At 38.4% G+C, this 26,620-nt stretch overlaps 3 protein-coding genes across 6 annotated transcripts; 2 read left to right on the plus strand and 1 right to left on the minus strand.

Annotated features, from left to right (window-relative positions):
* Positions 1 to 755: 755 nt before the first annotated feature.
* On the plus strand, positions 756 to 8,335 carry kbtbd12 (kelch repeat and BTB (POZ) domain containing 12). The gene is made up of 6 exons (XM_077603625.1): positions 756 to 827; positions 1,100 to 2,237; positions 2,309 to 2,579; positions 3,501 to 3,651; positions 3,742 to 3,939; positions 7,212 to 8,335. The coding sequence occupies exons 2-6, from the start codon at positions 1,165 to 1,167 to the stop codon at positions 7,373 to 7,375; spliced, it is 1,857 nt and encodes a 618-aa protein (XP_077459751.1). The 5' UTR covers positions 756 to 827; positions 1,100 to 1,164; the 3' UTR covers positions 7,376 to 8,335.
* Positions 8,336 to 8,574: 239 nt separating this feature from the next.
* Positions 8,575 to 13,504, minus strand: ccdc36 (coiled-coil domain containing 36). 4 transcript variants are annotated; one of them, XM_077603396.1, is made up of 8 exons: positions 13,312 to 13,504; positions 12,993 to 13,067; positions 12,754 to 12,877; positions 10,853 to 10,980; positions 10,139 to 10,187; positions 9,976 to 10,060; positions 9,655 to 9,767; positions 8,575 to 9,579 (listed from the first exon to the last, which is right to left on the minus strand). In XM_077603396.1, the coding sequence occupies exons 2-8, from the start codon at positions 13,046 to 13,048 to the stop codon at positions 8,956 to 8,958; spliced, it is 1,179 nt and encodes a 392-aa protein (XP_077459522.1). In that variant the 5' UTR covers positions 13,049 to 13,067; positions 13,312 to 13,504; the 3' UTR covers positions 8,575 to 8,955. The 4 variants fall into 4 exon arrangements, with proteins under 4 accessions (XP_077459522.1, XP_077459521.1, XP_077459523.1 ...); XM_077603395.1 differs by having other exon boundaries at positions 13,160 to 13,326; XM_077603397.1 differs by having other exon boundaries at positions 13,222 to 13,324.
* A 648-nt stretch (positions 13,505 to 14,152) lies between these two features.
* On the plus strand, positions 14,153 to 25,624 carry c6h1orf159 (chromosome 6 C1orf159 homolog). Its single transcript, XM_077603935.1, has 8 exons — positions 14,153 to 14,308; positions 16,398 to 16,476; positions 16,562 to 16,646; positions 17,820 to 17,915; positions 18,926 to 18,982; positions 19,600 to 19,734; positions 22,079 to 22,104; positions 22,207 to 25,624. Exons 2-8 carry the CDS (start codon positions 16,405 to 16,407, stop codon positions 22,252 to 22,254), a joined length of 519 nt encoding a protein of 172 aa, XP_077460061.1. The 5' UTR covers positions 14,153 to 14,308; positions 16,398 to 16,404; the 3' UTR covers positions 22,255 to 25,624.
* The last annotated feature ends 996 nt before the right edge of the window (positions 25,625 to 26,620 follow it).

A 26,620-nucleotide genomic window follows, 5' to 3' on the forward strand; every position in this document is an offset into this window, starting at 1 on the left:
ATGTAATTTTTAATCATTTTTTTCTGTGTTTTTAGTTCAAAAATCATTTTGTAAAATCTAAAAACATATAAAAAAGCTAAAATAAACATTGTTTTAGATCTATAAAAACTGAATATTCAGGGCTTTTGATCCAGTTCTTTCAATCCATTTATTAAAAAAAATCTAAATATTATATCTAAAATGGTCCGGCCCACATGCAATCGAGTTAACGTTAATGCGGCCCGCGAACCAACCCGAGTCTGACACCCTTGGTTAAGACAATGGTGGGCAATAATTTTCAGAAGGCAGTGACAGTCAATGTTCAAAAATATTCACCCATTTGAAAAGGTAAGCTGACTCATGTCCCCTCTGTCATCTCCATGTAAAATTTTGCGAAATATTGTGCAATGACTGCCTTCGTACTGAAGCTTCCAGTCTACTGGGACTTTAAAAGAGTGCAACCATGAAATATGAGTCGGCACTCTGAACTTTTCATTGCAATCATTGCAGAGAAGTCTTCATGTGAGAGAGAAATTAACTCAAAATTTGAACAAATAACGATATACATAATGAAATAATATGATGCTCAAATTGAATAATAGTGTCCAGCGTACATAAAGTAACATTTTAAAACCCTTCTGACCACTCAACTATAAACCTCAAAAGATATAGGTCATGAAAACACAGTCTATTTTGGGGGCAGTAGCTCAGAGGCCCAGAACAGTGCCGGAGTTAAATATCTTTCCTCCTGTAGTGACTCAGACTCTCCGCCGAATGCAATAACATGCTGTGCGATGAAGAACCAAGATGTGTAATGGTCTTCTGAGCGAGAAGAGCTAATGAATTTGGTAAGGCCATATCTTTTTGAACAAGTCAATCAAGTGCATGTTTATCAAGTCTACTTTGAAATATGAGGATATGTCAACTCAGATACTAAGAATATTGGCAGCCTAATGTTCCTGCTTAAATCATATTACGGAATCGTTAGTATGCCTCAATCAAAACTTAATGTTAAAGTTTTCCCAAAGCAGATTCCTCAATTAATATGCTTAGTATAGTTAGAGCTAAACTACATACTGTAATGATTATATATTCAGACATTATCACTTCTCTTTTCCAGAGGTCCCCCCTATCTCCAGTATTTTCACATGCAGGTACTTTTAACATTTAAATCTTGAAGCAAAGATGGATTTTACTTCCAAACATGGACAAATTCTGCTTGAGCAAGTAAGGAAGATGAGGGAAACTGAGCACTTGACAGATGTAGTGTTAGTTGCTGAGGGGGCAAGCTTTCCCTGTCACAGACTTGTTTTATCTGCCTTTAGCCCTTATTTTCGTGCAATGTTTACATGTGGACTCCGTGAGTGCACCGACAGAGAAGTATTTCTTCAGGACACCTCTGCAGACAGCTTAGCTCTTCTGCTGAACTACATGTACAGCTCAGATCTTCCTCTTACCAACACAAATGTGCAAGGACTCTCGATTACAGCCTTTCTGCTGCAGATGGATGATGTATTTAATCAGTGCCAGCAGCACATGATTGAAAACATGGATGCCTCTAACTGCCTGGGTGTGTTTTACTTTGCCCGAGATCTTGGTGCAGAGGAACTGGCCGATCAAGCTCAGCGATTCTTGAGGCAACAGTTTGTCCAAGTGTGCCAGAATGAAGAAGTTTTAGAGCTCGAGGCCTATCATCTAGGAAAGCTGATCAGTTCAGATGACCTCAATATTTCAAGAGAAGAAACTATTTTAGATTTGGTTCTCCATTGGGCCAAACACAGTTTTGAGACGGAAGGAGAAGTACGTAGCAAGCATCTTCCTGAGCTTCTCAGTAAAGTTCGCCTACCATTAATCCACCCAGACTATTTAAAAGAGACAATGAAAAGGAATACAGCCTTGCTAGCTGATGCTGACAGTATGGAGATAATGAGCCAAGCTTTGGAAGTTGTACAACTGCATCCATCTGCAGTACCACGTAAACTTAAGTTGCGCTATGGGATGGAAACCACGGATTTGCTGCTCTGTATTGGTAATGACAGCAATGGAATTAGGTCAAGATATGGCAACTATAGCGAACGTAGCTTCTGCTACGCCCCCTCAACCAGTCGAACATACTACATAACTTCACCTAGATATGGTGAAGCTTTAGGTTATGTATGTGCAGGGGTTGTCACTGGAGAAAATGACATTATAGTGTCAGGAGAGGCCGGTGCTCGAAGAATGTCCCGAAAAAAGGAAATGGATGTAGAGCTTTATAGGTGAGAGGAATCATGGGTATTCAATTAACTGTGAAACAACGTTTGGCACTTATTGCTGTTTGGTTTGCCAGATACAAAGTCGAAGCCCAAGGAAGCTGGGAACATCTGACATCAGCAGAGTATCGTGATTCTTACGGGCTAGGTACCTTGGGGGAAACCTTATATCTGACTGGTGGGCTGATGAAGCTGAAGAACCAGCTTCTTATCACTAATAGTGTGGCGCGGTGGCCTCTACGGGGAGGACCTTGGAGGAGTGCTGCTCCTTTACCAATTCCCCTGGCTTATCACAATGTGGTCACACTGAAGGATCGTCTGTATGTCATCGGAGGTAAAACCCCACAGGTATAAAAAAATTTTAAAAAAAGTTCATGCTTAAATATGTATAAAAGTAGAGGTTGCAAAGGGGTAAATAGTAATATTTTCAAATCCAAGTACAGTAGGCATAGCGGACAGTCTTAAAATGTAGCAACAACAAGAGGAAAGTCACAAAAACAGTACGAAAAATGTAATGCGTTACTCACTTTCTTAATATTAAAACTCTCTTGTGATCACATTAAAATGCTAATATATCATTTAAGTAATACTTCTAATCTATGTAAAAGTTTTCTGAAGGCAAAGTTTCAACCTCTTAAGCAAATAAATTATTTTTCCACCTGTTCATATTCTCATACCACTTGCCTTATACAGTGCTATTCAGCAGCTGAAGATTAACCTAGTTGAGTTCAGGCAAATTAATGACTCCACCTTGATTGATGGCTGGTCAATCATTGGTGCACTCATAGAGACGAAAAAAACATTCAGTTTCACTTTATCGTCCTTCCGTATCATCATTCTATTTCCAATGCGCTCTGGGGTGACCCTTATCATATCATGTACTTAATGTATATCAGTTCTTGCATTAGACCAGCGGTCCCCAACCTTTTTCTCACCGCGGACCGGTATAGCTCTTTCTATTTTCTCGCGGACCGGCTAATGAGGAGGGCGACAACTTAAGACAAAATTGTGTGGGGCTGGGGTCGGTGGACGAACTACACCCTAGTCCCAAACATAATAGCAATTATTTATTATTATTATAACAACTTTTCTCATTTCAAGTAGGAGGGCGAGATTGAAAACCTTATATTTTTTTACTCTGACGGACGGGGACCGATACCAGTCCGTAGACCGGTGGTTGGGGACCACTGGATTAGACCACTACATCTAATTTAAAAGTCTTGCTGGTCTTCATCATGTCCTCTCTCTCTCTCCCTCTCGACCAATCAGTCACACCGAATGGATGATGAGCCAGACTGTCTTAGTAACTGCCTTTTTGAGTATGATCCAACCATAAACAAATGGAAAACACTGGGTCCAATGAAGTATTCAAAATACAGATGTAGTGCAGTTGTGCTCAACGGAGAAATCTTTGTTATGGGTAAGATTTTGAATTGGAGGTGAGGTATAATAGCAAACTAATGGTTCTTTGCGTTTTCACAATGACACTATTGTGATGTTGCTTCTATAGGTGGTATTGGGTGTGAGGGTGTGGACCGAGGGCAATCACGCCATTGTCTTGATGCTGTAGAGATCTACAACCCAGATGGGGATTATTGGAGGGATGGACCTTCTCTACCATGTGCACAGCTGGCATTGCACACAAATGCCTCAAATGCTGGTGTTGTGGGGGGAAAGGTTTATGTGTGTGGATACTATAAGGGAGCAGGTAAGATTATTACCCATATCAAAATGCAATTTATAACTGCAGGGCTGGTGTTACAAAAGCCATGTTTTAAACCATAACTGTAGAACCTGAGTTTCCCTCTTAATTATGGACCAAACAAAAAACAAGGACAGTTAAAGAGATCTGGGACATTTGAGTGTTTGGGTGTGGGGAGAGAAAAAAGTTTTGATATGAAAATTTGTGTCTCTTTAAAGTGACATGAGTTTTTTACAAGAAGCAGCAATGAAGCTGTACCTGAGCTGGTACTGCATAATTTTCTTCTGTGCATTTTGATTATCTGTAAAAAAGCAAGGTGGCCATAAAAATAAAGCTGTCAAGGAGACTGAAGAAATTCTTACAGAAATGCAAGATGGGAAAGTTACTCCACTCTGACGAAGGTTTTAAATCAGGGGTCTCAAACTTGCGGCCCGCGGGCCAAATGCGGCCCGCGGGACGATAATTTGCGGCCCCCGTCTTAATATGAAAGATCGATTTTTTTTTTTTTTTTTTTTTTTTTTACTTTTTTTTTTTTTACCCCTTTCCCCATGATGGCGCCGTTTAAGTGGCAGCCAGTGGCAGTAGCTCTGTCCACTCATGTTTTTCTTGTTTTACAGCATGTTTTACATGAAAAATTAGAGGGAACATTGACATGCACCTGCTTGTGGCAGGTGTGATACTGGTGTGCCGATAGCGAGCAATGATGATGTCGTGACCGGATGATTCGCCTAAAGACGTTTCGCCGACGGACGTTTGACAGACGGACAGGTCGTACTAGTATTTGTTAGTTTAATGATTAAATACAAATACTAGTATTTGTATTTAATCATTAAACGCTGTTTTCAGCTGGATTTGACCGAATTTGAGAGCATTTTGAGCCGTTTGGCGAATGGACGTCTATAGACGTTTTTTTGCCTCCATCGTGATATCATCCAGTATTTGTATTTAATCATTAAATGCTGTTTTAGGATGGATTTGACCCGATTGCTGTCATTTTACGGCTCGGTTCTGCTACATCTGCCTGCCCAAGAGTGCTTATTCCCGGACTGCCATTGATGGTAGACGAACATTGATTTTTACTATAATTTGGACAACACCGGCGGCGGGCCGGATTAAAAATCCTAACGGGCCGTATATGGCCCGCGGGCCGAGGTTGAAAAACTTGTACACACACGATCCGGCGGGGCGAGCGTTCGAATCCCGTTTCGGCGAAACCTCCGTTCGGCCGAATGAACGTTCGGTGGAACGTCCATTCGGCGACCTGCCCGTCTGTCAAACGTCCGTCGGCGAAACGTCTTTAGGCGAATCATCCGAGTACCGATGATGTCGCTCACACTGGTACTCAGTGCGCTCAGGGAGGTTGTCTTTCTGCTCAGACCAACAAAAAATTAGAGGGAACTTTGGTTCGGAGCTGAATGAATCAATCACGGTGAGGTATACGGCTCTGGAGGGCGGGACATCGGCCGGGCTGTCCAGTGCCTCGCTCACACACTCATTCATTCCTCCAATCAGCTGGGCGGAGGAGAAGCCGTGAGGCCGATCACTCCGCTCGGCGCGCACACTCCTCCGCTGCTCTCAGCATAGAACTGAATGAGGCGCTATGATCCGTGATCCAGCCTGTGTCAGTGTCTGTAGCCATCTCCGCGATTGAAACGGAGAGCGAAAGTGCACATGCGCCACAAACCCGCGCGACTGAATGTGAAAGATCAACCCGAGACTCATTCCAAGTGGAAAAACATATTACAGAGCCCCAGAGATGTCTCTTTCAAAGCCTGCCGTGAAGAGAAAGGTCGGTGATGAGCACAGACAGTTTCAAGAAAAGTGGGGAGTGCAATATTTCTTTGTTGAACACAGGGGCACCCCGACGTGTCTCATTTACACTGAAAAAGTTGCGGTGCACAAGGAATACAATTTGAAACGTAATTGTTCTATGAGACATGCTGAGGAGTACGAAAAATACAAGGGAGATGAGAGAGCCAACCAGGTTGCCAGTCTTAAAACACGTCTTCTGAGGCAACAGGATCTCTTCAAGAAGGCTACCAAAGACAGTAATGCAGCAGTCAAAGCTAGCTACGCCGTTTGTGAGTTGATTGATCCTGTGCTAAGTGATCCCAAATGGCTCATGGACTTGGCTTTTCTTGTTGATATCACACATGAGCTTAATGTACTGAACAAGAAGCTACAAGGCCAGGGGCAACTTGTCAGTGCTGCCTATGACAACGTGAGAGCATTCTGCACTAAACTTGTGTTATGGAAAGCCCAGCTCTCTCAGACAAACCTTTGCCATTTCCCAGCATGCAAGGCTCTCGTGGATGCAGGCACACCATTCAGTGGTGAGAAGTATGTTGAGGCCATTTCGAAGCTACAGGAGGAATTTGATCACAGATTTGCAGACTTCAAGACACACAAAGCCACATTTCAAATTTTTGCGGACCCCTTCTCCTTTGATGTGCAAGATGCCCCTCCTGAGCTTCAAATGGAGCTCATTGACATGCAGTGCAACTCTGCACTCAAAGCCAAGTTCAGGGAGGTGAGTGGAGAAGCAGACAAGCTTGGGCAATTTTTGAGAGAGTTGACCCCCAGCTTCCCTGAACGTTCCCGAAGGTTCAAGCGGACCATGTGCCTTTTTGGGAGCACATACTTGTGTGAGAAGCTCTTCTCCACCTTGAACTTCAATAAGTCCAAGTACAGGTCCAGACTTACTGATGAGCATCTTCAAGCTCTACTGAGGGTCTCCACTGCTTCCTCCCTCAAGCCAAATGTGACTATGTGAGAAGAAGCGCTGCCAGGTCTCTAGCAGCAAGGAGTAGGCAAAAGAAGCCGTGTTCAGAATATTTCATGTTCAATGTTCCATTCAAGTTCAGAAAGTTAAAGGTTAAAGAGCTGTTAATACAGACATTTGAAACGGAATAAAAATAATTCATTTTCTCTACTTAGCCAGCCAGTGTATATCTACTGTATGCTCATTAGTATTATTTGGTTTTATATTACTGATTGATTTATTTTTTATTCATCTTTAAGTTAATTTATTTAATTCATTATTTTTTGTTAAAAAATAAAGATATTTGATAACGTTGGAAAGTTTTATCAGTGCTTTTCTTGTGGAAATCCTGATGCGGCCCAGTCTCACCCAGACTCGGCCTCTAGCGGCCCCCAGGTAAATTGAGTTCGAGACCCCTGTTTTAAATGAAACATATCTTTTGTAACCCTAGTCCTGAATATAATTCGGGTATAACATATTGTCATGGGTATTTTCCTCTCTATTTTTTAATTCTCAGACCGTAACGATGATATAACAAAAGACATCTTGGAACTAAACCCCTGGGAGAACCGATGGACATTGGTTGCTCGGCGTGCTTTGATGCATGACAACTACGACGTCTGCCTAGTGGCAAGTCTGAATCCAAGGGGACTAATATCTCCCCCCTCAGACCTACAGTAAAAATACACGCTTCCGAATGTATTTTCAGGGGTGGGGGGAAGGTAAATTGGTAGGCCCCAATACCTCCATGTTCTAATTTGTTGTTAGGACATAAGAATACATGACAGTGCCTGTACAAGATCTATAGTAAATTTTTGCAACTCACTCCAGGGCAGATATGCTAGTCCGAAAATATAGTCAAATGTTGTACACCGAGAGGCTTTTTTTTTCAATCAGGACACAAGCTTTTGCTGGAAATATTTGCTTCCAAAATGCTTGGCTTAGATGAAACAATCTCTCACTTGGCGCCAACACATGTGCACAATGCATCAAGACTAGAGGTCTTTGTTGTATTGCAGAAGTCTGGAGATGCCGAAAAGGCAAAAGTGAAGAACAAGAAAAAAACGATCATCGAAAAAGCAAATGAGGAGGCTGACTTTTACCTTTGATAAAAACAAGAAAAGTGCCTCTTGGTCGGATTGGTGGTGAACAGTGGTAGAGTGTGGTGGTCGCGGTAAAAAAGAGAAAAAGACAGGAACTGATTGTGGCAAAATTATTGTACTAAATGCATTGTTGCACTTTTTAGATAACGTATGATTGGTGCGGCTCAGATAGGAACTAGGAATTGGAACCCTTCGCATGGCTTTGCTTAATGCTGCAGTTGGGATGGCTAGATCAGTACCAATATCGACATGATTGATACAAGTCTTGATACTCGCTTGGTAAGATCGATACTACGTTCAGTTTTTGTTCTGCTTTAACAATTTAATGGTAAAAATGAAAAAAAAAAACACAAAAACACTTAAGCTCCTGAAGAGTAATTTAGATATAGCAATTCAATTATGCATTCACCTTTCGTTGAAACGTATTGTGACCTTGTAACATATTAAAAATGTTTCGGCCTTTAAAGACTTACTATCAGATTTACCATTTAATACTGGTCGATATTTAGCTTATATATCAAAGTATGCAGTACCACCCAGTGTGACATCTCACCATGACTAATTTTATATATATATATATATATATATATATATATATATATATATATATATATATATATATATATATAAATATATATATATATATATATGTATATATATATATGCAGTACAGTAAGAAAGGCTTGTATTACTATTTTTGTAATAAACATGCACCTTATTATTACCAATTGTTTGTACCTCACTGTTTCTACCTGAAAGAATACAATCCAATATAACAAACCTTTAATGAATTCTTATGTTAAATATTTTACAAATGGACATAAAAAAAGTTACTTTCATTAAATCCCTTCTGTTACTGTTAGAATGTAATTGAACCTATGAGTGACACTTCATTTTCAAAGGTGACTCTAACAGCAGAAATTTAAGATAAATTAGCAGGTAAACTAAATGTGTTACTTCTTTCTAAATAATGGAAAATAAACAAGCTTTTTCTATGTCTCCTTTTTTAGGAAACGTGTCACGTTTGTATTCCACATTGCCTTTCCAGTCAACATTCTTACTAACCAAATAAGTAAAACATAACCAAATGTATTTGTTCTGACAGACTAAAGAACAAGGATTACCGAGCGAGATTTATAAAAAAAAAAAAAAAGTATCTCAAACGTGATCTGTGTTAAACAGCTGCCAAAGGCCATCTCTTGGGCTGGAGCTAGTTAGCAGTATGTCTGTGATGGGCTGGCCTTTTTTTGTGCTTTCAGGGCTGCTGCTCTCTTGAGACCAGAAACTGAGAGGTGTGATTATACATCCTGGATTGGATGTGGCCTTTGGGCTTTGTTGTAGTAAACTCTCTGGAAAATCTCTATCTCTGTGAGGTCTTGAAATATTTTGCTGTCTTCTGCAGATTTTCATGGGTGGACTGTTTTCATCAATGACAGTGGTCTTAGATCGCTGTCGGATTAGAGGTCTCCTTCTGTATATACTCGTTGGTTTCTTCTTTCTCACTGTGACAGCCCAATCGAGAGTAGAAATGTCGACGCCCGCTGCAGAGGAACTCTGCCCCGTTTGGGTCTGTTTGTCTTGTCCCGGTGATGTCTGCATGGCTTTGTCACATACATTAATAGGTTTGAGCTTACCTGACTGCTCTGAAACTAAGGCATTGAGCAGCTGTAATGCCTCTTCAATCATGCTTGCTTGCTTCAAATGGGCTTTTTCTTGCTCAAGTCTTAGACACTCCACGTGACTTTGCATGTTTGTAACAAGCTCTAAGCCGTTGTCTTCATTCTATTGGAAATTGAATAACGGACAGGATTCAATCATGGAAAGTGTATGTGACAAATAGCATACAGCAAGGGTCACCTTTTTCACTCGTTCACCCAATTCTGTCATCGTCTGTTTTTGGCAATTCACTGTGTTCAATAACACTTCAAACTGTTGTGAAATGTGGCTCTGGATACTGTTTACATTTTGCACTGAATGGATGAAAAGCGCAGGTCAATGACAGGTCTAAAACGATTCCCTTGTTGTCTTGCCAATTCAAAAATGTAAACAAGTCAGAAGCAATGCAATCTAAACCGTGAGCAAGCGGCCCCATCTGCTGGTTAGGAAAAACGCTTGCCTGGTGCTTATTTGTTAGCACAATTTGTTTTTGCTTTTACAGGGCAGTCGAATGTAACATACGTGTTGAAGACAAATTGCTTAACATTTGGAGGCTGGTTTGGCATACAGTTGCATTTTCTTCTGTGTTCGAAACATGTTGTTGGATCTGAAATGTATTGTAGAACAAGTAGAAGAAAAAGGAAAATAAAAATCACTCAAATAAACAAAATTAGTATTTACTTACTTTGGTCAGTGTTTCCCGAATTTGAAGGCATTCTTTGGCAATAATTTCACTGGGGGGAAAAAACATTGCATGTGACAGTGGCTCTGTGTAACACTGACTGTGTTTGTGTTCCATAAGTATTACGTTTGAAATATATATTTAAATAGAAGAGGAAAATATAGGAGGAGTTCAAAAAGATTATTTAAAAATGTTTTTAAAAACATTTATTTGTTGAACTTGAAACAAAAAGTAGAGTGCTGCCAAAGGCCATTTTGACCAAACATGAAATCTAGGAAGGCATGTGGTTTAGAACCTTTTGAGAAAATTGAGATTGGCTACATTATGTTAGAAATTAGAAATACATAAATAATGAAAGAGCTTATCCTTAGTACACAATCACAGTGAAAGCTTAATTTTTAAGAATGGCTTTTAAAACTGAGAAAAAATCATGGGAAAAAAAGAATTAACTGTACTAAAGAAATGTAACTTGTCAGAACTTCCTAATAGTAATTTTTTGTGTATCTAATGGCAGCTTGTCAGAAAAAATATAGCTGAATAGTTTTTTTGTGATTTTTATTTTTATGGATGTCACTCATTTTTCATTCAGTTGCCCCCTGCCCCCTTAAAAACCAGTGTCAAGGGTTGTTGTCACACCACAACAATTACTAAAAGTCAGCCTTTGTCTTTTAAAGATTTGTGTTCATTACCTCAAAGGAATAAAGAAAGGAACATTACCTGTCATTCCTTTCTTTTGCTTTTTTCTTTGCCTCCTCAAATGTGTCCAAAAGTATGTCTTTGTCTTTTGGATCTCCAAACAGGAGGGGTTTGGAGCGATAACGGGCTGAAACCTTTGGGTCACTACACTAAAAGGAAGGAAAAAATATGTTAAATTCAAATGAAAGTTCAATTATTCATTTGAATATTAGAAGATGGCGACTCAGTGGATGAGTGATTAGCGCGTCCGCCTCACAGTTTTGGGATCAAACCCGGTGGGGGTCATCCCTGTGTGGAGTTTCCATGTTCTCACCGGGCTTCGTGGATTTTCCCCGGATACTCTGGTTTCCTTCCACATCCCCAAAACATACATAGTGGGCTGGTTGAACACTCTAAATCAGGGGTGTCAGACTCGGGTTGGTTCGCAGGCCGCTTTAACGGCAACTTGATTTCACGTGGGCCGGACCATTTTAGATATAATATTTAGATTTTTTTAAATAAATGGATTAAAAGGGCTGGATTAAAATCCCTGAATATTCAGTTTTTTATTTTAGCTTTTTTTAAATATATTTTTAGATTTAAAATAATAATTTTTGAACTAAAAACACAGAAAAAAATGATTAAAAAATTACAATTATTGATTTAAAAGGGGGAAAATCAGGAAATGTAATATACATCTATACTCTTCATTTTAATTTGATCCTAAAACAGAAAGTCGGCACTCATGATTTACTTTCCCGGGCCACACAAAATGATGCGGCGGGCCAGATTTGGCCCCCGGGCCGCCACTTTGACACAGGCGCTCTAAATTGTCCTTAAGTGTGAATGTGAGCTTCAATGGTTGTTTGTCTCAGTGTGTCCTGCCATTGGCCGGCCAAAAATTCAGGGTGGTGCCCATAGTTGGCTAGGATAGGCTGCAGCACCCAGAACGGCACTTATGAGGATAAGCGGTTTGGAATATAAATGAATGATGTTAAAAAGTTGAAGATTGGCTTTCAACCTATTCTGGTTGTCCCCCACCTAAGGCTCACAATAGGCTCCAGCAACCCTTGTGAGGATAAGCAATACGGAAAATAGGCAGTATGGCCTTAGGTATTTATCGCGGTAAATTGAGCAGATTGATGTCCATAAGAATAAATGACAATTAATTTATTTCTTTAAAGAGATTTTGTAAGGGCGACTCAGCAGTTGAGTGGTTAGCGCGTCAGCCTCACAGTGGGGGACCTGGGTTCAAATCCAGGTCAGTCCACCTATGTGTAGTTTGCATGTTCTCCCCGGGCTTGCATGGGTTTTCTCCGGGTACTCTGGTTTCCTCCCACATTTCAAAGACATGCATGGTAGGATGATTGGACACTCTAAATTGCACCTAGGTATGAGTGTGAATGTGAATGTTTTTTTCTCTCCTTGTGCCCCGCGATTGGCTGGCCGCTAATTCAGAGTATCCCCGCCTCTGGCCTGAAGTCAGCTGGGATAGGTTCCAGCGACCCTAGTGAGGATGAAGTGGTTGAGAAAGTAATATGAGATGAGAAATGTTGTGAAGAAAAAAATGCTGGCAAAGAAATTGCAACTACAAACATCTCAGGAATGCAGTATTCCGTACTTCAACAGATTATATATATGTGTACAATGATTTGTTCATACTAGTTAGTAGTTCAATCCAGAACTGGAGGAAGTTTTGTCTTTATATGTCTTGAAAATAAGACTTCCCTTTTCTGATTTCCTGAAAAATGACCCTTTGGGGATGCTCCTGACTTAATTGGTATTTATAAAACTATTTTTTTCTAGCATTTTTTACTTGTTTTTTTGTGTATTTGTTCTCAGGACAAACCTTTAGTGTTTTGCTTGTGAATTACTTAACATATAATCGGTATGGCAAAAAAAATCCACCAATTCTGGAATGATATGGTTCTAGAGGGCCTTACCTCTTGTGAACTCTGTTGAGAGTTCTTGGAAAACAAACTCATTTCCTGAGAGCTCCTTTGAGAATCCATCCAGAACTGGGAACCAAAGAAAAACTGAGTATCTGTGAAGCTTGTGGCTGGATTTCTGTAGAATGCAGTCATATTAAAGAAAATAACCATCCAGTTTTATCAAATTACTCGGTATTTTTCCAATATACACTGACTATATTAATAAATATCAAGTGATGTAAGTTACTCACCTGCTTCCCGTTGACTGTTTATTCAGCAATTCCTTTATATTCACTGTGTGGTTCATCTTTTAGCCTCCTTCAGTTCTAAAGAAATTAAAAAAAAAAAAATCTTTTCAAGGTTTGAGCTTTTCAATTTCAGTGGATTAACATGTTGTTAGCATTAGGTTAGCAAGCACCTATCAATATACCCAAAACCTCATTATTCATAAAAACCCGTAACACATAGTTGGACATGTACACTTATATTCTTGCTTGATGTACTTGACGTAAAAAAAAATATCAAAAGGACTTAGAATGACTATATTTGCGATAAATAAACGATAATCACATTTGAACTTGCCGCCCAAAAAACTAACAAGACATAAATGACGAGTTGCGTTCAGGTACTGTGGGAGTAAATTTTCTACATCCATTTCATACGGGCGAATATTCTCATTTATCGACTACTTTTAAAAGTCACAAACAAAAAGAAAAACAAATATTGTATTTTTTTCCACCGTGACGGTAATAGCAAAGCAAAATATCCCTTCAAATGCAAAGTGGGGCGAGTTTGTTCACACTCAAGTGGTACAACACTAAAAAATCCAATACGAAGTGTTTTAATACTAAATCGTAACAATAAAAAAATAGGACGGTGTTTTTTTAAATGGATTTCAAGTGTGAATTCATTGGCTGACTACTTGTTTATTTATTTATTACTTATTTATTGCTGATTAATTATTATTATTAATTATTTATGTGTTCGTGTGCTTGTTGTTGTTATTTGTTTACTTCCCTGCTTATTATGTGACTACTTATTTATTAATTGCTTATTTATTGATTATGTATTTATTATTCATTGTTATTATTATGTATTGATTATTTATTTATTTGTTCTTGTTATTTGTGCACTTCGTGGTGAAGCTGGAAATCGCATTACTTCTAACTAAGGCTAAGCATTCAATTCAATTCAATGAATTCAATTAATAGCGATAGACGTCCAGTCAATTTGTATTATGTAATTATACTATACAAAGTACATTTTCAAACATTTAAGGGGATAAAAAGCTTATGGAAAAATGGAAAATGATGAAAGTTTTCACGAGTGTTTATATATGAACGTTCAACTGAAATAATATGGTTTTGGTGCTTTTACTGTGAAAGTTCCCACCCGGATGTTGACAAGATGAATGAGCAAGGTGCATGCGTTTAATGGCAGGCGGAACTACGGAGTTGTGTTGCTGATAAATCTGACCGCAAATCCCACTCTTCTTGGACAGATGAAATCAGACGTCGATTGAATTAAGCCTTGATTTTGATCCTGGCAAGGTTCAACAGTTTCGCTGGTGAGTGACACCCCGGGAGATTTAGCAAGCCGCAGCTGCTCGTGTGGTTTGAGCTCCGCTGTTACGATAAAATCCAAAGGACATCAATATTTTTCACCTTTTCTCCACCCTAATCTTAAACTTTAATTGCTCATTCAGATTAGCACTGACCGGTGAAATGCAGATTTAAAGTGGGAAAAATATCGAATGAGTTATTGTTCGCGATCTCGGGACGAATTGTACATTTAAAAAAATATCACACTAACAAATGATAATATTCATATTTCCAAAATAACGATGATTTGTTCTGAATTTAGATAGGCATGAATTTACTCTGTTTTGGGGGCCCTTGAACACACAAATATTGTATTCTGTTAACAGATCGGCAACAGGTGTTGCTGTTGTGTGAATTGTTCTGCTTATCACCTTGTGTTATTGACATGGACAGGTTAAAAAAAACGAGGTATGAATATAATAAATGAAGAACCCCCTTCCTTTCTACCACCCCTCCAAATTTCCATAATACACACTGTAATAAAAGAGTCAATGAAAACTTTCCAACTTCACTTAAATTGCCTGAAAGTTATTATTTACAAATGAGCTAATTTTTCATATTGCTTGAGTTTGATATATTTAATGAGGGAGAGCACATTAATGAACATATTTATATTCATCTTAATGAACATATACAGTGGTACCTCGACCTACGATCAGCTCTACCTACGGCATGCTCGAGATACGATGAAAATTTCGATCGAATAATTCGACCTAGATACGATCAAAATTTCGAGATGCGACCAAGCCAGGTGGCCATGGCACTGTCTTTTTTGCGTCTCTTTCGTGTATAAAATATATCTACGAGCACTGGGCTGAGAGAGACTTTGAAACAGCAGCCCCTGCTGCACATGATGAACTCGTTGTAATGGATGATATCATGTCACTTGGAAAATCCTTGGGGCTGGAGGTTAACGAGGCAGATGTGAATGACCTAATCGCCGAGCACCACGAGGAAATCATGACACAAGATTTAATCGAGTTCCAGGAGAGTGAACATTTGTTGCCGGAACTCAGTAGCGAGGAGGAGGTGGAAGAGGCGGGGCCCCTGGCTACAAAAGATATCAAAGACATGCTGGCAAAGTGGCGAGAGTTTTCGGATTTTGTAGAAAAGAGGCACCCTGACAAGCTGGCAAGTGGTCGCGCGTTATTGTATTGTGATGATATTTGTGCGCATCATTTTCGAAATATTTTGAAGGGAAGGCAAAAACAAACAACTCTTGATGCGTTCGTTTTGAAGACTCCGGCTGAACGTCCGGGTGGAGTCCACCCGTAGAATAAAGGTAAAAAAGATTAAAACAAAATTAGAATTCAGTTTTGTGTAAAGTTACATTAAACATATGTTTGAGTGTGACTGTATATATTAATCCAAGTTAATTTAAATTTGTTTGTTCGGTTACTAGTGCATTGTTGCCGTGGATAAAGTCCCCCCCATACCCCCCTCCCCGACTCCGTGTATGTCGCTTCTCTACCCTCCGCGAAATGCGTCTAATTTTACTTCTATTAAACACATTTTATTACTATTAAACCACCAGGTATGTGTTACTTTGTTAATAGATGGCGAATTAGAAGAAATAAAACTTTTTTCCAATCCAATATCCTGTTTTGGTGTTTTTTCAGAGGGTTGGAACGAATTAATTTGTTTTTAGTTCATTTCAATGGGAAACGTTCGCTCGAGTTACCAAAAGCTCGACATACGAAAAGCTCGACATACGAAAAGATCGACATACGAAAAGCTCGACATACGAAAAGCTCGACATACGAAAAGCTCGACATACGAAAAGCTCGACATACGATCTCAGTCCCGGAACGGATTAAGATCGTATGTCGAGGTACCACTGTATGTATTTGTATATATATGTATACATATATGTATAGAAAAAAAATCACAACATAAAACAGTAACTGTTAGAATGTCACACACATTTTTTGCAGTGCACAGCGATTTAAAATGTAAGAAAACTAACCCCCACAAGGCAAAAATCATTGTCTTTGAAGACAATTTTCATTATTATTATTATTATTGAATCCCACCTGTTTTTTTTTGTTTTTCAAGCTCAAATATGGCTCTGTCATTCCTCTTGGTGTTGGCAACTACAGTAATTCTCATCAGACCAGAAACACCAGTGACCAAGGTAGAAAATGAATGAACTCGTCCAGCGTACTTTGTTCATCTTTCGTCAGGTTTCCCAAAAGCAACCATGTCATCTCTATCCACAGGCTCTACATCATAACTCACTGGAGTGCTGCAGTGAGAAACAGAGGACCAATAGCTCGTGTTCAAATGACACTCGCTGCGAACCAGGTGCCATGTTTTTTTTAGGATTCTAACAGTGTTTGTTTCCCAACCTTTTTTGAGCTGAGGCACACCACTAGCTGAAAATCTAATTTAAAACTATGTCTCCTATATTAAAATTATAAAGTCGTTCTCATCAGAATTTTATTAACAGGAATTAAATAATCCCCCCCCCGAATTATTCCAAAATCTATTTTTTTCACACCGATCTAACGTCATCAATGTTGACAGCTTTCAGTTCAACTGATGTTAAAATAATTAATGCAACGTTTTTTAACCTTATTTTAATTTTTGTATTTTTCTCCCAATATTTCACAAAAAGTAATGTGCTCACAGAGACTTTACGTCGCCAAAAGTTGATGTCCCTAAAACCAAACAACTTCCGATTCACGTACCGTAAAAACAGGAAAATTACTTAAATCTCGTAATATTACAACTTTTTTTTCCTCCCAATATTACTTCAACCATCTAACATTACAAGAAGAGCCCTTTTATGCTCACACAGACTTGACGTCGTTAAAAGTTGAAGCCTGGAAAACCAGAGAGCTTCCGGTTTACTTTACATAAAAATTAGCAACAAAATGACTTTAATCTCCAGTATTACAATTTTAACCTCAAAATAGTTATTATTATTACAATGTATGACTTCTTGTAATTTCCCACGGCACACTGGTTGGGAAACACTGTTCTAACAGATGTCTTAAAATGTGCTTAATGTGCTATTGCTTTCTGGCAAGCCTGATATTTGCAAACATTTAATGGACATATCTCAGCTAATAGTCCCAGAACAGGTTGACAATTCATTTCCTGAAGCATCCGGTTCTCTGCTAAAGTGTATAATAACATCAAACTACCTCAAATGTATTTTTTTTTATTTACTTGAAAGCCATTGTGGTTACAAACAATCCAAAGTAAAACCGGCAGAGATGAAATAAGAAGCAATAAAAATGCCTAACCCGTGATTGCAGACGTTAAACACGGAATTGTGTGCTCGTTTTATTGTTGCTTGAATAACGACAACATAAAATGTCTCTTAGCTGGTTTACCAAGTTCCAATAAGTAGGTCATTTCATGTTGCTATGGTAATGACAACTACAGTTTGTGATTCTCTTTGTATCTGAAATTAATCCACGTTGTTGTATTAATGGATATTTCATGGTTTATGATTTTCTGTCTTTTCAGGATGCTTCTTTCGTGTTCTCGAGAGCAGCAACATTGTTTGCATATTGTGTGAGCCTTTCACTGTAGACTTGGAGAACATTACAGCCTGCACCTACAGTAAGGAATTCGGATTGATTGTCATATTCAAATTAGTATTTTTTTATTAGAACTGTCACTATCAAATATTATTAGAATTAGACATTTTAATGATTAATCCGATAAATATTTAACTATGGGCACCCTGAATTGTTAAGGGACAATTTAGCGTTCAACCAGCCTACCATGCATGTTTTTGGGATGTGGTAGGAAACCAGAGTACCCGGAGAAAACCCATGCAAGCCCGGGGATGCAAACTGAACACAGGAAAATCCAAACCTGGGATTGATCTCTGAAATATGAGGCCGACATGCTAACCACTTGGCCACCGCATGTAAAATTAATACCTAAAAACTTAAAACTACTGCTGGTGTATAATCTAGTTACAAATTTGTTGGCATCTTTAGTGTATGATTGTTAATTTCTCTTTTTAAATGTAGGTAGGTATCACAAGAATGTTTCAATTTGTATATAATTTTCACAGACATCCCAAGTAAATATAAATCTTAATACGATAAACCTCGGGGCAATTTAAAGTGTTCGACCAGCCAGTGTTCAACCAGCCTACCATGCATGTTTTTGGAATGTGGGAGGAAACCAGAGTACCCGGAGATAGTCCACGCAAGCCAAGGGAGAACATGGAAACTCCTCACAGTGAGGACCCACTTGGGATTAAACCCTCGACCCCAGAACTGTGAGGCTGACATGCTCACCAGTTGGGCCGCCCTCTTATTTTCAATGTTTGTTTTATTTATGAGTTTGATTCATGAGTGTTTTGAGCATTTTACTGCAGCAGTATAATACAGTTCTTCTGCAGAAAAAAATTCAAACAAACAACTCATACATAAAGCGCACTTCATTATTAGGTTCACTGTCATTTTTATTTTTTTAGGGGGAAAAAAGTTGTAAGTGTCCCTTTTTAAATAAAAAAAATTCAAAAAAGTTCAATCATTGATTAGGTGTGTTAATGAATTCATCAATGTTGGCCTTTTGTGGGTTTTTTCAACTATTATATTATGTCTTTTCATTAGACTACACAATGGACCGGAGAAACTACACGACAGTTACAACTGTAATGCCTAATATTGGTAAGCTATATTCATTTACAGTGATAGTATTCCTCTCTGTTTAAATGTGCTGCTTTATAATATAATGTAAAGGCTCTTTCTCAATAATGCACATGCTTTTTTTAACTGTTCCTTTTAAATGGAGAAACAAATGGCTGATCAGCATAATTTTCAATGCATTTGAAGTAGATCCCAAATTGCTTTCAACAATCCAGTTAAGTGCAATCAAACATTTTTTTGCAAGATCTTAAAAATAACAATAATAAAAATAAACATGATTTAGTTAGGGGTGCATGATAATAATTTTCCATCTGATCACCAATCACTGATTTTTGAGGAACCTGACCTGTTAATCTTAATTTTTTTCTTTCCCATAAACTGTATGCACCTTTTAACCTTCACAGGTTGATGATCACACCAGTCTTTATTGTCAATAAACTGGTCAAAGTACATGATACGGATATAACAAATGAAACAAATAAAACTGTCAGTCAGAAATCAGGATACGAATTAAGATCTTAAGTTTAGTGGATAGTGCTGATAAAAGAAGACCAAAAAAGTTCTTTTTCATTAGGCAAAGATCATGAAAATTTGCTGCAGCCCATTTATCGTGCTGCTTTGTGTCATGTCTTGAGCAGGAGGCGCGGGTGTGGCTGCCTCTCTTCTTCTCGGAACACTGTTGATCAGCCTGTTCTTGATCCTCTCTGTCGCCTCCTTCTTCTACCTCAAACGCTCCCATCGACTCCCCAATATCTTCTACCGTCGCAATAAAGGTAAGCCCGGTCTCACAAATGTAGTCACACTCCACATTTTCTAAATAAATATAACTAAATAACAATAACTAAATAATAATCAGCAATAAAGCAGTTGTGATGTCAACGCATTGCTTGCTATCTTTATTACTATCATCATCAACATATACAGTCTTCAAATTTCGATGACAGGAAAGTGAACTAATGCATTACATTAAGTAATTAAACCGATAAAGTTTTTTAATATTATTCACGTTGCATAAATTGTACATTTGTTTTACGATTAACAACAATACAGTCTAAGGCACCTGTGTCAAAGTGGCGGCCCGGGGGCCAAATCTGGCCCGCCGCGTCATTTTGTGTGCCCCGGGAAAGTAAATCATGAGTGCCGACTTTCTGTTTTAGGATCAAATTAAAATGAAGAGTATAGATGTATATTAAATGTCCTGATTTTCCCCCTTTTAAATCAATAATTGTCATTTTTTAATTTTTTTTAATTTTTTTTTTAGTTCAAAAATCATTTTGTAAAATCTAAAAATAAATCTAAAAATATATTTAAAAAAAGCTAAGATAAACATTGTTTTAGATCTATAAAAAACATTCAGGGCTTTTAATCCATTCATTAAAAAAATCTAAATATTTTATCTGAAATGGTCCGGCCCACGTGAAACCAAGTTGACGTTAATGCGGCCCGCGAACCAACCCGAGTCTGACACCCTTGGTCTAAGGCTACATTTACACTGCACGTCAATTCCTATTTCGTTACTCATACACAACAATTGTGATATTTTCATGCAGCATGACCAGTCAGTCCGACACGATATTTTCAAATCTAATCTGGGCCTCTTATATTTATGCCTCTGCACTATGAAAGTATATCCTGACATATCTGATCTATACGTATTTAAGTCAAATACGTCACAACCATTAAAAAAACAAAAAAAAACAGATGCGAACAAGCAATCGTGGACAAGGGCACAAAACATATATTCTTTTTGATCCCGCACTTGAAGCTATATCACTAAAAACAAAGATATTTCATTCCCTAAACATTGCAACACTTAACGCATCATGGTGCGCATTTGTATGACCCCACTGACGAGTTCCCCCGCATGTTTGTGCAATATGAACGGCTACACAAAAATATCGGAATTACCAATGAATCCAAAGATCTCATCACGCCCTGCAATGTGAACATAAAAACACCTTTTAGAGATTTATTTAACATTTTTTTGCATTCATTCCCATTTTCTAATCTTTTCAACATTGTATTTTTGGATCCGATATTTACACTCATTCCAACTGAAATTGGCATGCTGATTCCAAAACTGGAGTCAGTTATTTTACTTAACAATGTTGTTTGTACTTGCCACCAATTCGAATTAGAGTAATCCCTCGAATATCGCGGTTAATGTAGACCAGACATGGCCGCGATAATCGAAAAATCGCAAAGTAGGGTCACCCCTATTATAACATGTATTAAAATGTTATAATGTATTTTATTTTTTTCTTCAGTGCTGAGTCCTAGTAGCAAGAGTGGCTTCCGCTTACGAGTTTCATCATAGATTTTCAAATTTTCAGGAACTTAAAAAAAATCTCATCTCATTTTCTGAACCTTTTTATCCTCATTATGGTCGCGGGGGGTGCTGGAGCCAATCCCAGCTGTCTTTGGGCCAGAGGCAGGGGGGCACCCTGAATTGGTGGCCAGCCAATCGCAGGGCACAAGGAGACAGACAACCATGCACACTCACACCCATACCTAGGGGCAATTTTAGAGTGTCCAATCAGCCTACCATGCATGTTTTTGGAATGTGGGAGGAAATCGGAGTACCCGGATGAAACCCATGCAGGCCCGGGGAGAACATGCAAACTCCAAACAGGTGGACTGACCTAGACTTGAACCCAGGACCCCAGAGCTGTGAGGCCGACGCGCTAACCACTCGCTCCACCGATATATATTTTTAAATATATATATATTTTAAATAATTAATAGCGGGAAAAAAATGTAGAGTAGTGAATACACGATAATCAATAGATTACTGAATAGCAGCCATATCTGTCTTAAATAAATATCGCAGTCATTCCTGTTTCTTTCATATTTCATTGTATATCAATGTTCTATCTTCTTATTCATAAAAATAACATAGTATGTTAAGTACAGTATTTTCCTTTCTTTCTTTCTTTTTTTTTTTTTTAAGAAAATGGGGATCCAATTTTTCAAAAACCTGACATATTAGTGTTGGATTCTGCATTTAAAATTACTTTCAAACAGCTGTCGGACCCAACTCAACAGTGTTTCCCAGTGTAATGTAACATAAAATCATAACACATCAATCAATTGAGCATATGTTTTATCTTCTTACAGCCTTCATATTCCAACCAAGTGAGACAGTAAGTTGCTTTGTTTTTCCACAACTACATATTTGGGGATTTTTGAGTCCCGCATAAATTGTTTGAATGTGTCCATATAGCAACAATGCTTTCTTTTTCTAGGCTGTTATGATTCCGTCCTCTACAGGTATGCTTTACCCTTTAACGTAATGAAATTGCCAAACAGGCTATATTATATGTTGAATTACGGCAAATAAGGCTTGTCCTGGCTTGTTGTAAATGTTTGTTTGTTTGTTTGATAATTTTAAAGCGAGAAAACAAAGATACGTCAGACGAGAGCGGCCCGCCGCGACATCAAATAGAGCCACGATCCCAACTGCATCCACCACGAGGGGCTACAATGTATAGGAGGAAAGAGCCATGGAAATGTGAAAGGTTTTTTTGAATGACGTTTTGACTTATTTCAAAGCTAAATTGGAATCACAGCCCCTTTTATTTAATGTCATCTTTTGACAAAATAGTGTCCACCAAAGCTGCAAAATGTAGCAGTATTGGTCAGCTTATATTCTAACTCAATTATGGTACCTTTTGTCCGCTTGTGCTCTGCCTTTTTATTCGACATGGAGCTCATCGGAAGTAATTGCAATAATCCAATTGCTGCTGCACTGAAACATGGGTGGGCTCATATTGTATTTATGTAACCTCCCTTTTTGGTACCACCAATATTTATCGTTTTGAACACTACTGTAGTGGCTTAAAATGTAAGATTTGCATAGCTACAGAACCAACGTCAATTACAATCATCATTATATCGGTCGCACCGCCAAGTGTGATGATGACAGTTTGGATTTGCGTGTATTCATCAGTTTGAGGATAATGTGCAGCGAGGCGGTGACCTAGTTGGCTGTTAGTGACAAAGCACCATCCTCATCATCACTACAACCCGCCAATATCGGGGTTGGTCCTTTGCTGTGTGAGGGTGTGTATACACTATCATTTGTATTTCTCTATTTTGATATCTACGACTATTTGAGTGAATGAGTTTACTATTTATTTGTATCCACTCAGCCAAAGTGAATGTTATTTCCCTTGTACAATCCACAAAATGCAGTTTGGTGTGTATGTACAGAAGCGCCTTTATTTTAACCATGGTAAAATTTGGCCTTAGTGTATCTTTTAGCTGGGAATAACACAAGAAACTGGCTAAGAAAGACTAAGACGATAGACCGAAATATTTTATTTTACATTTAAACAAATGCCTTTATTTTGTAAATGGTTAATACCATTTTTCAATAACTGTTCTGCATATGCAGTCTTCTAAATATTACATTAAATAGTACATTAAGATGCTTTTTCTAAATACTACAGTCATACCTCTACTTACGAATGCCTCTAGGTACGAATTTTTTATACGAAAAAGATCCAAGTTACGAAATTCCCCAAAAAGTAAATGCATTTCCTTATCCATTATTTTATTTTGAAAATATTGTCGCGGATGCATTGATTCGCACTTTAGAACATCGCTACCCTCTACTGGGGTCTCATTTCATCGCTCTCATTCGATCTTATATAATGACAATAAAAGCATTCAATTCAATTCAATTGGCTGTCTCACAACAACCACTATCCATGTTTCAAGATTCTCTCTTACATACCTGTCCACCTCGACTAAATGCTGTTAGTGTGTTGATTTTTTGACAATTTTATTCTAAGTGTACAACATTTGGCGAAAATAAGCTTCGCCACCAACAGTTCAATGTGATGACAACCTAAGTGTGCAAGAGTTAAAATGTTTTCCTGTTAATATTTTTAACTTGGATTGTTACTTGCATTTTTTGTTAGATAAAGACAAACATGACAAAAAAGACAACAGACAAAAATGAGCTCTCGAGATTGGTTCGCGCAAGCCCTCCAGCTTTTAAAAAAAATCAGTTTTGCCTTCATCCATTTTCAAATGGACGAAAAAACTCCTTGGCACCAGGTGGAATTCTTTTATTTTGAAAAAACTCAGATTGGTTCTCGCGTAACACCCAGCACCGAAAAATGAGGGGGGTGCGTCAGCCTGTCTCTACATAGGCAGGAAACCTTGTCCCCTTGGGTGGAATTTTGTTATGGCGTCGACAAGATGCCCCTTTCTGGTCGTTTTGGCCACATTCATGATGTTTCCCAGCAGTGTGTGCTCGTTGAGGGACGAATGTGCTGCATCGTCCTGTGAGAAGTTTGTCAGGCTTTCTTCGGCAAATCGTCACTTTTGAGCTGCTCTGCAGTGCACGTGTATTAATGAGTGCAATATCCTTTATCAAGCAATTAAAAATCGTACAAATGCAATGCAGGACATATTTTCACAGAAACATACACATAGGGGCACAGGTAAAAGTCTAAAATGTAGTACAAAGTGGACGGCTTTTGGCCCTGGTAAACGGGATCTTGCCGCCATCTGGCAGACAATCAGGTATTACGTCTCCCATAATAACGGCCGCAGAGGGAACTATTTCAGCGGTGCAGGCCACATTTTCATATGCTTTATTTATTTTAAGACATTAACAAATCATTTCCTTGTAATTTTCTCTCATTTTTGTGTTCCCTCACATCTTTCATACAAAATTGGGACACTTTGACCAATTTTAAAGGGTTTAGTTGGTAATTGTGTGAGGACCATGGAACGAATTAGATAATTTGCATATAAAGTACACCTCTACTTACGAAATTTTCAAGTTACGAAAAAAGTTCTGGAAGCAATTGATTGTGTACGTAGAGGTACGACTGTATATCTATTAAACAGGTGTAAAGATGACTGGTAGAATCTTTAAAATGCCAAAGCCATATCTGTTTTGCCTTTTTCTTGTGTTATTTCAGAAAATACACAATTAATTAAAAACAACACACCTGCTTTTAGACCAAAGGACAAATAACTTTGGCCATAGCTGTACATGCATTTAAATGCTTCTATTTGAAGTTCATTAAAATAACTCCCTGTGACCCTAAAAGCAAAATATTCTTAATTTAAATGAAGATCACACCAAATGCAGCATGCCAATGTTAGCGCACTTTATTAGCAGATCTGAGGTCAGATTTTTATTTGTATTTAAACTGAGATTCTTGAGATGTTGCTAACTTTTGAGGACATTTTGCAGAACAGCTGTAAATCTACGTTTTAAAGTAAATACTACTTGTTTGCCTAAAGTTTTCAAAGCGAAATGAATGTGATGACGACTGTGCCACGAAGAGCTTTAAATGTAAACTTCATAGTTCACACATGTACTCCGGTGGCCTTTTACTGTATGCACCATTTCCAAAACTGAGGCTGCTATCAAGTTTTATTTGCCACATAGTTTATATTTTTTACTGCACTGGAGATTTTAACAAACACACTGTGCCAGCAGAGGTAAATCTGTTTCTGAAAGAGTAGTAATCATGACTATTCCCATGTTGCCTCGTGTGTTTTGAATTTGTCACCACAATACATGCACACATTCTTTTTATATCAATGGTCTATTGTTTTGTAACTGTACTTGTTATGTGATGAAGGCAGTTGCGGTGAAGGAATGTATGTTTCATTAATAAAGCACCTTCAACTAAGCCTTGTTCTGCTCCCATTGTCCTTCTTTTAAACTGAAGATTAAGTACAGTGGTACCTCGACCTACGATCAGCTCTACCCACGACATGCTCGAGGTACGATGAAAATTTCGATCGAATAATTCAGCCGCGATACGATCAAAATTTCGAGATGCGACCAAGCCAGGTGGCCATGACATGAGAGGCTGTTTATCATTGTAGCGTCTTTTTTTGCCGCAACTCTTTTGTGTATAACAGATATCTACGAGCACTAAACGATTTATTCAGACGAGTTTTGACCAGGAAACGCACAACGCGCATGCGCGGGGAAAAAGAGGGCTTTCTGGGTAATGAAGTATACTCGTGCACACAACACCCATAGGCAATGGCACCCTTTCTCAGAATAAAACTTCATAACCCACAATCAATATGTGGGTATGCTGTTATTCCTTCCTTAGCCTGCTAGCTCCCGAGATCGCTCATTCAAGACTACTTCTCGTTGGCAAGTGGTCGTGCGTTATCCTATTGTGAGGATATTTGTGTGCATCATTTTCGGAATATTTTGAAGGGAATACAACAGTAAACAACCCATCGATAGCGAACGTGAGCGTGGAGGCATGGCAAACAGCTAACCCGCCCAGAACAAAGGAAAAAAAAAATAGAATTTTGTTTTGTGTAAAGTTACATTAAACGTATGTTTGAGTGTGTCTGTATATATTAATCCAAGTTAATTTAAATTTGTTTGTTCGTTTACGAGTGCCGTGGATAAAGTCCCCCCGAACACCCCCCTCCCTCCGCCTCCGTGTATGTCGCTGTCTCTACCCTCCGCAAAATGCATCTAATTTTACTTCTATTAAACACATTTTATTACTATTAAACCACTAGTTATGTGTTACTTTGTTAATAGATGGCGAATTAGAAGAAATAAAACATTTTTCCAGTCCAATATCCTGTTTTGGGGTTTTTTTTCAGAGGGTTGGAACGAATTAATTTGTTTTTAATTCATTTCAATGGGAAACG

This window comes from Stigmatopora argus, chromosome 6, assembly GCF_051989625.1.
Source record: "Stigmatopora argus isolate UIUO_Sarg chromosome 6, RoL_Sarg_1.0, whole genome shotgun sequence".
In the NCBI taxonomy this organism is placed as follows: Eukaryota; Metazoa; Chordata; class Actinopteri; order Syngnathiformes; family Syngnathidae; genus Stigmatopora; species Stigmatopora argus.